This window comes from Mugil cephalus, chromosome 22 (genome assembly GCF_022458985.1).
Source record: "Mugil cephalus isolate CIBA_MC_2020 chromosome 22, CIBA_Mcephalus_1.1, whole genome shotgun sequence".
NCBI lineage: Eukaryota > Metazoa > Chordata > Actinopteri > Mugiliformes > Mugilidae > Mugil > Mugil cephalus.
This window is the reverse complement of record NC_061791.1, coordinates 16,687,478-16,699,594: the sequence shown is the minus strand read 5'-3', so window position 1 is coordinate 16,699,594 and position 12,117 is coordinate 16,687,478. Positions and strand designations below refer to the sequence as shown.

General features: G+C 37.8%; 1 protein-coding gene across 1 annotated transcript; it reads right to left on the bottom strand.

The window, feature by feature from the left end:
* Window positions 1-552: 552 nt before the first annotated feature.
* LOC125000419 (interferon-induced protein 44-like) lies at window positions 553-7,252 on the bottom strand. Its single transcript, XM_047575969.1, has 9 exons — window positions 7,235-7,252; window positions 6,868-6,994; window positions 5,080-5,208; window positions 4,945-4,978; window positions 4,553-4,748; window positions 1,918-2,070; window positions 1,584-1,755; window positions 1,369-1,469; window positions 553-1,237 (listed from the first exon to the last, which is right to left on the bottom strand). Exons 1-9 carry the CDS (start codon window positions 7,250-7,252, stop codon window positions 1,076-1,078), a joined length of 1,092 nt encoding a protein of 363 aa, XP_047431925.1. The 3' UTR covers window positions 553-1,075.
* Window positions 7,253-12,117: the final 4,865 nt, after the last annotated feature.

The window sequence follows — 12,117 nt, the reverse complement described above, 5'->3', positions numbered from 1 at the left end:
ATGAACATAGCACAATACAACAAGGAACAAAGGGAAGGCTATATATACACACAGAGCTGAGAGACGACAAGACACAGGTGAGACAGATCAAGGCAATCACATGGGGAGAAACCAATGAGCAATCACTGACCTGTGAGGAAACACCACAGACAGGAAATCTTAACAAAATAACTTAATAAAACAGGAAACACAAAATATGATACAGACAGACATCAAACAGACATCATGACACCTGACTCAGTTTCCCTGTTTATTATTGCAGACTGACCTTTTATCAAACTGATCTCCTGGAGAACTTATGACTCCCACTGAGCTCAGCACACTCATTTTACAACAACCCAGCCTTACATCTGACAATCACATTTTGTAAAGTGTTTAGTCTGTGTTGTACTTGGCCTGCTCTCTATCATCCTTGTTTAAATTTTTGAAAACCATTTACCATCCACTCAGATGGTTCGAAAAACCTTCATAAAAATTTAATGTCTACTAATGATACAACAGCAAGCACAAGTCTGTCATCATGGTGATAGAAGGCATTGTGAGGCATTGTAATAGTGAAGATGCCCCAGAAACAGAATTCTGCATGCCTTTAAATGTCTGTAAGAGGGGCCCTGAACATTACACTACATTATCTAGAAGTTGTCATCAAATTCAGCATGGAAATGCAATATATAAATATGGACATGTGTGCTTAAACAACAATAGCTAGCAAAAAGAAGGAATAAATAAACACCATTTATGCCCTGTAAGTTCTGGTAGCCCACACATCAGAATCAAATCAGAACTGAACAGTATCACATACTATATGTCTCAGTAATTTGTGCCACAACAATACCATATATGCACAAAAATGTGACGTACGACTACATGTACTTTTTAGATCTGTTGCTAAATTATTCAAACTTCACTCAAATTATGTGCAGATTAATTTTGTTTTATTACTTATTTATTACAATCACTACCTAAAAAGTAACTTATTACACTGATGTACTTGTATAGTACATCTCAAATTTTTAATGCTTCATCGTAAACTTGAATCGTCTTTGAACGCGTTGCATTCTAACAATAGTTCTGGTTAAATGTCATTCAGGTAGTCTTCTCCAAAGTCAATGATTTTCCTCATTACACTCAGTATCAGTGAATCCATGTTGGCATCTGTATCGATTTCTGAGTGGTAGTTCTTCACTGGAAAGATGCAGTTCAGTGGAATACCCAGTGACACACTCACTTCTTCCATCTGTGGAATAACATTTCTATTTTAAATAACTTAAATAATTACAACAGATGTTATGTGTGTAGATGTAGTTTTGAGATGATATAACATGTTGACATTACACTGATCTCGACAAATAACCAGATGAAATATACCTGTTTCTTCAGCTTGTTGCTCTTATAGACATTCCTTATATTTCCCTTCACCTCAGGATAGGCTTCATCGATTTTGGTAAGAAGAGCAATCTGGGGAATCCCTGAGAGGACAGAGTGGAAACCACAGCTGACAGTTAATGTTAGTGTTTTCCTGCTATCTGAAATGAGAGACTGAGAAACAATTACAGCTCTTTAGAAACTACATGTTCTCTCACCTATGTCACTGGCTACTACTCTGATGTCCCTTATCTTTGATACAGACACATCATCCATCATGTCCAGAGTGTTGGCAGGAACAACACAAACCAGAACATGAACCTTGTCATCTAGAGTTGGGTAATGGTTGTAGTCGGTATCAGTCTCAGTCAAGGGAGAGCTGGGATTGAACTGGAAAAAAATAGATGTGTATATCATATATGTAAGTATATAAGTATAAATATTATGTCATTTTATATATGAACTTTTAAAAAATATATATATTTTATTGCAGTTGATTACTAAGTGGTCCACACTGTGTTGAATGTTTGATAGGGCCTGTAGTTATTGTACCTTGTAACCTTCTTTCACGTGTCCCATCATGGCCAGTTTGACATCTTCCACTCTAACTCCTCCATTAGTGCTCCTCTCAAGACCCATGGTGTCAGTGAAGACAAAAGGGTAAAATGTTCCCGGTTGATCTTTCTGCAGTTTATAAGTTCTGTACTGTTAAAAAGAAAACAACAAAATAGAGATATTCTGACAATGGTATGACATACCTATAGCATTAAACAGTTTGTGAGTTGCTCCTCCTTAAAATCCCGGAGTTCTGTTAAACTCTTATGCCCTCCTCAGGCATTTTTGTACATTTTTTTTTTTTAAATCAGCTTTTCTTTCTTTTTTTCATTTGGTGATCATTTTGGCTGCTACAGCTTGTGGCTTGTATTTCTGCAGGAACTCTTCTCTTTAGCCATATTTTTAAAATCCAGTGTCTTTTCCTCTCACATGTCATCTATACACTTGTGATGCATTTTGCACCCACTGGATACTTTCATGGCAAAAAATATAAATGCATAAAGAAAGTAAATTTGAGGAGGGTATAAGGGTTAAATCCACCATTCTGTTGCACCATTCAAACCTTAGTAGGATATAACATCAACATAGTCATACACATCATCTGAGCACCATAGTTTAGTTGGCTTATAACAAAATAGCTCTGATTGGTTGTGAAGAGCAATTTTTTTTTCTCTGTATCATTCGATACGCACCCTGTGGTGAAATCCACAAGTGTTACGACCTTGATGATGTCTCGTGATGCCAGAATATGTTCCTAGAGGTAGAGTTTGTGTAACTGTAAAGTTAAATAGAAATGATCTTTAAATATTTACTGTTACAGTATAGTGCCTTCATGCCTGTACCCACATGCCTGTGTAAAATGTGGTAACATGTTTGATTAAATGCGAATCAATACACAGAAGCCTGTTTCAAGTTACTGTGGAACTTTCTGTGTTAAACCAAATGCAAAAGAGTTTGCTGCAGAATGTAAATTAGTAGAAAAGCATATACAAATTACACTACTCACAATAAGTTAGGGATATTCTGAGAGACTCAGTGGATTTCATACTTACTTTATTTGTTTCACTTCAGAGATCACTTCAGAGATTTTTGGAATAGGGAGGCAATTGTATTGGGGTGATAGACACACCTCATTTTGTGTTTTCCAGGTAATGATCTCACTGTGCACACTGTGCCTTACATATTGGGGCAAATACCAAAAAAATAAAAGACAACCCTTTTCAATGTGTCATCAGTTTCAACATTCTGTGTGTATAAAAAGCTGATATTGTCAGTAAGTCATTCCAAGTTCATCATTCAAACAGCCATGAACACACAACGTCACTTAACGAACGAGCAGCGCCACCTGGCCATAGCGTGCCTTTGTGTCTGTGGCAGGCAATCAGATGTTGCTTGTGAACTTGGTCAGAATCAGAATCAGAATTACTTTGTTGATCCCAGGGGAAAATTACTTTTCGTTACAGCAGCTCCAACCCAGAGTGTAACAGTGTTAAGAACAAAGAGCAATCAGAATAAGTAAGATGGTGTGTCTCAAAGTGTCATCAGCAGACTTGCATCAACACACAGAACTACTGGCAGAGTTGGTGACAGACCCAGCAGTGGAGCCCCACGAGTGACAGCACTCAGACATCGTTATGCAACTGCCACACAGCTGCAGTCCTGTTTACGAGATGTGAGGGGTACTAGGGTTTCCTGACAAACCATGTGCAATCGACTCCACAGCTTTGGCTTGAATGCCAGACAACCGTCTCCACTGACACCAAGATGCACACCCCCAACTTTCTCTTCATGGATGATGATGCTCCACCACATCATGCCAGAATTGTCACAGCTGAGACTTATTTTTCAGGTCCACTTGACTTAATGAAATGTTGGAACTATAGGAACAGTACTGTTTGATGAAGAATTTCTTACACCTTGCAGCTCTTTGGCTGGCTTCCACCAAACAGAAACCAGGAAGAAAGCAGTTCAGCCTGTTTCATCCCTCCCATGTTACTAGTCTTGGTGGAAGAACAATTGTGGTGCAAAATGTCTGCTTTAGACATTAGTATTAATACTTTAGTATTAAGTTTGCCAGACAGTACTTAAGTATGCATCCTACAAACATGCTTTCATAAGGGCTGTCAATGGATTCAATATTTAATCGCCATCAATCGGACAATTTCTCTAATTAATTGCACATATTTTTAACTGTTTAAAACAAACCATGAGGACTATTTTCAGGTTTACAGTATAATACCCTAGCAACATAGGAGTGGACAAATGTGCTTGCTTGAAACAAATGTAATGATTGTTATTGCAACGACACTCTGGGAAATACTGTTCAAAATATTCTCCAGAATAAATCAGTCACTCATTTAGCTATTTGTATTGAACATTTGTTGCATGTAAAATTGTCCACAGCTTTTGAAAGTGTTACTGCTGTTTGTATCACTTCCCCAATAAGCTGAAGTCATAACAACAGAACATGCACACATTGTGGCCAGCGGAAGTTCAGGATGGTTGACTGATAATGTCACACAAGCAATAATTTATATGCCACTATTTCAGGTACCACAAAAGAAAACAGACGTTTGTGCATGATACTGAAATATTAATGCATCGGTATTACCAATCAAAAAGAAAGTCATACTTTTTTTGTGAAGCTGCTAGTAGAGCTTGATTCCGCCAAAGCTTGGGCTGCAGTTCTGCCTTTTAGGACACTGTCCACAGAGTTGATGAAGCTGGACTTTCCAGCACCTGGTGGTCCATGAAGCAGAATTCTGAGATGTTGGACGTCTTTATGAGGCTGATAGTCTCTCACCCACTGAAGATTTGTCTCTCTCTGACTGTTAAATTAGAAGATTAAATTAGGTTCTAGTATGAACTTAAAGTCTAAAAATGTATGTTTCAAATGCACATGCTTGATGTACTTGTGACACCATGTGTTACTGACAAGCAGAGAAAAACAAAGTAACACAACTAAAGGAAGTTTCATAAAATTATTTACTACAGTTTAAAACAAACAACATACTTAACACGTACCTCCACGGTATTTTCCTCCATTCAGTAGCTAAGACTGAGAAGTGTAGATCACATAGTTTAAATCACATTTCATGTCAAAAATTAAATTGTATTTTGCATTTTGTCCTCTACAATATGTGTACGGAAGCATCTTACAAGGAGAAGGTTTTGGGGGAGGGGGATCTTCCTGTTGCCAAATAAGACTTGTAAGCCATCTGGGAACACCAAACACTTTCTTACATATAATATGAAGTATTAAATGTATTACCTTAAAGAAAACCACATCTCAGTGGAATGTTCTAGTTTCTCTTAATCCAAAGGAGATACACACCATATTTACTCAACAGGAAATATAAACTTAAAATGTAAAAATCAGATTGTTAGGACCATACACCAAGTTCCATTTTATCACTTTAAATTAGTATATCACTTCATCAAGAATACGGATTTCTAATGTAACGAAGTACATACACAAACTTAGCGTAGCCTACCTTAGGACTCCTGCCATGAAGCTGTTGATCTCTAAGTCTGTTGATGTACACTGATGTACAGTGAGTGAGACCTGATAAATATATACTCATCATCCTTCTGGTTTCATTTTCGGTCATGTGATTTCAAAGGCCTATGATGTAATTCTAGTCCTTGTGGATGCAAATTCAGGGTGGGGTTGCTTGCATCATACACCTAATGCCTTTTATTAAATGTTAAGATTTGTTGTACATTTATTTTTCTGGGAAGGCAAAATATGTCCTTCTATTCAGTTCAGTGAATAACTTCACAAAATCTGTAATACACGCTACTGAGACAATGCCTGTTTCTGAGAGCTGAGCTTGCGTGACTGTAAAGTGAAAGAACAGAAGCTGGTGCAGATCTTAACAGGGCCTACGTCAATGATGACTCTTTCACATATACAAAAGTTGATCATGTAGCTGCTCATGTTTCCAGACAAGGATCAATACATGCTTAATTTACAAAAACACAAGTATATACAAATTATGGGAAAAAGATATTATTTACTAGAGAGGGTTAAAATATTAAATACTGAGAAATACTGAAAATATACAAAGTTATAAAAATATATATTTTATAGCAGCAGCTATAAAATTTAAATATATAACAGGTATAAATGTAAAACGTATATTGCACAAGGTTAGATACAGATCAAACCGAATTGCAACATCAGATGTAGCTAGAAGTCTGTTTTACAATCCTATGTTGGCGGATTTAGGATTGTTGTGTGTGAGAGGTCAGGGTGGTGATGGCTCTAGGAAGGAAGCTGTTTTTCAGTCTGTTTGTCTGTGCTCTGAAGCATCTTATCGCCTCCTAGAGGGCACCAGCTGAAACAGCTGGCAAACCAGGGTGTGAAACAAACAAAAAAAAAAAAAAACATGAAAAATGAGCTCAGATTGGTTATGATCAAGATTATCTAAAATATTTTATTGATTGAATCATTAGTTTTTGTGTAGCATTAGATTTAAAATTGACAACCCTCTTGTGACCTTGAGGGTTAAAATTAACTTCCATTGACTTCCATTATAACTAAATTTTTTTGATCTCTCAGCCGTGGCACAACAAAATATTTCCTTCTGGAATATTAGCATTTCATTTAAGAGAAAAATGGCCAAATGTGTCATTTTTAGTGTTCAACACTAAAATCAGCCATTTCCCCGTTACAGGCCTATGCATAAATATTTTTTATTTGACTTGGTTTTGTGCTTGTGTTATTGAGCTTAGCAGGATATTATGAGGTGTGTGTTTGTGTGTGTCTGTGTATTCAAAGCCATGTATGCAGTCTTTTTTCAAGAAGATAAAAACACGGGCCCCTTCTCTTACTGCACTTCACTGTGAAGAAAACACAGCAGTTAGTGAATTTATGCACCTAGTTGGAGTCCTGTCACAAACTGTTTGGAGATCGGTTGTCTGGTCATTTCAGAGGTGCTGTGCCAGGCTCTGCCAGGCTGGAAGAGGAGGAGGAGGAGGAGGAAATGCGGAGAAGGAGGTCCAGGTCGGCGGTGCCGTATGTCTTTGGGGACGTGAGGTCTTTGGCATCAAGATGGATGGATGTCTGTGCCTGTTAGGACCCAGAGGGAGAGTGCCATGAGAAGTGCTTTGAAGACCTGGTTCATAGGACCACAGTGCTGGTTTGCTTCCAGGTGGATTCCCCTTTGGCCTCCAAAGTCATTTGTCCGGTGCTTTGGAGTGATATTGGTGTTTTCATATCGGTATCAATGACACCATTGTGAAAACATCGACATCACTCACACTACACATATTCCATTCTGGTTTGTTATGATGACAATAATGTCGCAACCTCTGGCAACAGGAACATAGTGGGTAATCTCCCACTTCTGAGGGCCATTCTATTGCAGAATCTGTTGTGTCCTCTCCGCTCACTCTATACCAGTATTTCTTCTTCCTCCTTTGATGTTTCCATCCTCCACCACACCTGACTCAAATGATCAGTTCGTCATCAGGCTCTGCAGTGGCCTGATAAGGAGCCATGCATTTGAATCAGGTGTGTTGGAGGAGGGAAACATTGAAAACATGCAGGGCAGTGGCTCCTGAGGACCGGAATTGAGAAACACTGCTCTATACTCACAGTGGAAGCCAAATGTGAATCATGCTTTCACCCACAGCTCCCATATAAGAAGGAGGTCAGTGTAAGTTCACTCAGGAGGACAAGTTTTAGAGGACAATTCTTTATCCATCTTAACTGTTATGATCTTGTCACATTCTCAGTCAGTCACATTGTGTGATTATTAAATAACTTTTGGATTTACTTTAGATTGTAAAGTGTAAACATTTAATGTAGCTTGATGTTAGCTTCAGATTTTATTTAAATATGGAAGAGAGCTGATGTGATCAATTAGGAAATAATAAGAAATGTTGTCATCTCATGTTCAGCTGTGTACAAGTGTTACTGCATGATCTCCCCAGCTACAATGGAAGTATTCTGGTGAAATTCATTGGAAATGTTGGAATGGCTTTTAATGGCCTTAACACTAGCTGGTGAAGTTGAATGGTTATTTCGTGCTGGCATGGTGGTACATGGGACAGTCCCCAGACTCCTGACTGTATGGGTTTGCATGTATCCTTCATGAGATGTGAGGCAGATTAAACTTCAATCTATTCCTCCTTGTGATTGATGTGAAGAGGCAAAACATCTCAATCAAATCAAACTGTTCTCCAGCTTCAATAGGTTACAAGCTACTCCCTTAGAATTTTTACTTTTTGTACCTCCTCCAAATCTTCTAGAACACATGTTAAGAGACAAAGTATGAACTTTAAAGTATTTTCAGTACCTGTATACAAAGATATCACACTTAATCAGTGGAGGAGGAAGTAACCAATTTAAACATCTTATACAGAATGGAGAATTGAGCATTAATTCCACTTGCATAAGAAACCATCCATTAATTATTTTTGTGATGTGAATTTCTCTCTTCAAAACTAAAGCTTGTTTAACAAAAAGCTTTAGCGTCGCGTGTTTCCAGTCACTCATCTCGCTCCATCATTGTGTTAGGAGTGTGACTATGTTTTGAATGAGTGTGTTAGTGCCAGAGGCTGAAGGCAGCATTTAGCAGCCATCAGGCTAACAGGCTTGTGTTAAGTAGTGGGTAGATGTGTCATTGTAGCTGTGAATCACAGCGGTTTTAGGACCAAAAGGTGATATAAATACAAGACCTTTTGCTGTTATCCAGGTATTACTTCATAATATGTTTTTTAGTACATCAATGTCTTGTCTTAGACACAGAAAAAAAAATGGTGAATATTTTAACAATGCATGAAAACGATGCACCCTTCTTTCTTTACAGTAGGAGTTTTGTGTGGTTTTGTGCAGTTTCTGACCCACTACAATGGCTGTATACACATCATTTTGATGTGATTTGAGAACTTTCTCAGTTCAAGAAGAAGATAAATATGTAAAACATGCTTCAACAACAGAAAATAGCAACACATTTTGTAATGCTGACCACCACTGAAATGTATCATACTAAAGCTTAGAGTTTGGGTGCAGTAAAGTAGATAGATAGATAGATAGATAGATAGATAGATAGATCGATCCTTCCTGACTGGGTTATTCATGTTCCAGTTGTTCCACTAGTGCCGTTTAACCAATGGCCAAAGTCTGACCTCGTCTCCTATTTATTTACACACCAGAGTTATAAGGAAACTCATTGAGGTCTTTTGAACTACGTTGCTTTCCAATCTGCACGATTTCACAGATATGGATACCGACCTTACTGTTTATCAGTTTTTATAGGGAGAAATGTGGAGAATAATGTCAATGACTGTAACTGCTATTAAGGAAATTAAGTTAAGTAATCCCAAAAAGCGTTGAATAAGGTCAGCTGGACTTGTAGAATTTCTTGAAGACGTTTCGCCACTCATCTGAGTAGCTTCTTCAGAAGTGAACTGAAGAAGCTACTCGGATGAGTGGCGAAACGTCTTCAAGAAATTCTACAAGTCCAGCTGACCTTATTCAAAGCTTTTTTGGATTACCATGACCTGGATGACTGAGAACCTTCACAGACATAAGTTAAATAATGCATAATATTGTTCTATAAATTAGAGTGAAGGAGAAACATAGACAGTTTTTCACCGTCCAGAATCTCTTAAAGACGTTTTGTTCGATGAACTTCATAACTGATTTTATTTAGATTTGAGTCTTCGTTGCAGGGACGTCCATCTTTCAACATCCCGTGTTCCATCTGCAACTGAGGCCCATATACATGAAACATAGAAGCCTGTGTGAGCCTCATCTATCAGGGATTAGGGATACAACACTACCACCTCCTGTTCAGACAAATGACTGCAACTCTGCGCCCTCAGACATTTTAATTCCACACGTCACTTCATTTCTGGGCCACTTATATGAGATATATACATACTTGTTTCTTTATTTTATTCATTATCTTTTCCTACTTTTAATTTTACCACTTCGTAATGCATCACACACTGTATCTTATTCTTTAACTGATTACTAGTCATGAATTTATAATAATATACTGTATTTTATTATATTTATTATTACATCTAGCAATTTAGGATTTTTTATGTAAAACACTGTAAACTAACATGTTCTCCATATGGATGCAGGTATTCTGACATTAGCTCACATACTTCCAACTCTCAACAGAGTTTACAAGACTTCAGATGTTTTTTGTCTGTCAGTTTCTTTATATTTGTACTTTTGCACACCGGCACCAGACTTACTGAGGAAGAATTATAAAACAAAGAAAGTAAACTGACCAAAAGCAAAGACATGTTCACTTTCAGATGTGGATTTCTGTTCACAAACAGTAAACCACAAATTCTGTCTAAGCTCAGCTTTAAGGGTTTGTGTTGATTTGGTATTTGGTGTTGATTCTCAGTCATCCAGGTCATGGGTTTCTGGAAGTCGCTCCACCACTCATTCAAGAGGCTTCTTTGGTTTTAAAAGACTGGTGGGCAGTTTAGGTGTTTGAACTCGCATGACCTAGGTCTGTTAATATCCACCTATATCCAATACCCTGAATTAGAGATTGTTGTTTGGAGTAAAAAACTAACGAAACAAAAACATAGAACGCTTAGCTAAATGAAACTGAATAAGAGCTGACTGGCAGTTTCCACCTCAAAAGTTTGTGTGTGGAGTTTTTCTCAGTCGTCACCTCGTCTCTCTTGACTATCTATGCCACAACAAACAGTGTTGTTTATGTTCTGAGGTAGGATCTCCTTGAATAAATTGCAGTGAAGGTCCATAATGCATAATCACAGAGGCGCCCAATTGCTACCATTATCACTGGTACACATTGTGGATGTATTTTGAAATCCATGTCTCTCAGTAAAAATGAAAACAGGAAGGGATCAGAGATCAGATATGATCAGATGGATTGCTGCTGCACGGTATACATAAATGGATGAGAACTGTTGAAGTCATTTGTAGCTTGACGTGATCTGATTCCACCAGCAGTGCTAAAAGAAAACAATATTGGTGCATTTTGGTGTTGAATGGGTCTGCCAGCAGCCGGTTGGTGGTGATGTGCACTGATGTGAATTTGGCATAATCCTGCCACGAAATAGATCATGAGACAAGCACCTTGTATCTTAACACCTTTCTTCCAGCTGTAATGTGATCCTGATTCAGGTGTGTGTGTTTTTTTTGTGTGTCTGTGGATGAGGTATCATTGAACTTGGTCTTTATTGTACTGCTATGCAAACATTAGCAGTGTCAACTCTTTGTTTTGCACAAAAACGGTTTAGACTGACACATTATACACAAATATTATATTTAGGAGTATTCAGCAGAAGAATGCTGCATGATGAATGATGCAGAGACAGAATATAATATCCAATAGTAGCGCTATGAATTATTCCAGTTAAATTGGATTATACATTCACTAAGGTTTGATTATTCTATCACGCTGTTCACATTGTTTTTCTTCACTTCAATGCCCCTGCTATGTATGTGTGTTTTTATGGACTTTAAACAACTAAATTGACTCTGACGTTTGATGAAAATGATTGTGATGCAGTGTCACATGCTGCGTGATGAACACACTCAGCGATCAGTGATACAATGGCTGCGGCCATGCGAAAGTAAGTCTTTCTTTCATGTGAGTTTTGTCTGCAATTGAGTCTGTCATGAGTTCAAGTCATGAATGTAGTGTGATTTCATGGTCTGGTTTCTCCTGGATAAAGAGAACCCATAAAATGTGGTAGCTTTTGGGCACGTGGTGTTTCTTTTTGTGATCCCTTTTGTTTTGTTTATTTCAAATTTACAGACTGCAGTGCACTATCAGGGCCAATGTATAGAGCAAAAAACACATGCACCACAAAAAACAACACCAAAAGAATTGGGCTTCTTCACATTAAAGTCTTTGATGCATGTTATTTAATCATAGTATTACAACTTTACCAACAGATTTAAACCAGATTTTTTTTTTTTTTCTCATTTCCTCTAACAAATTTACACTATCGTGTTTGGCCCCATGTATTTTAGCTATAGAACTGGGATTGCTTCCATCCAGTTAGTTTCTTAGCAGCACTGCCAGCTAATAGAATGCAGTGATAGAAGACTGGAAGATCACAAAGGGAATCATCATTTAACAGAAACACGGCAGGTAAAAACGGTACATTTTTCTCAATGATTGTAGAGAGTGCTGACACAGCAGAGTGCCAGAATGTATTGACCGCAATACGTTCCCACATCAT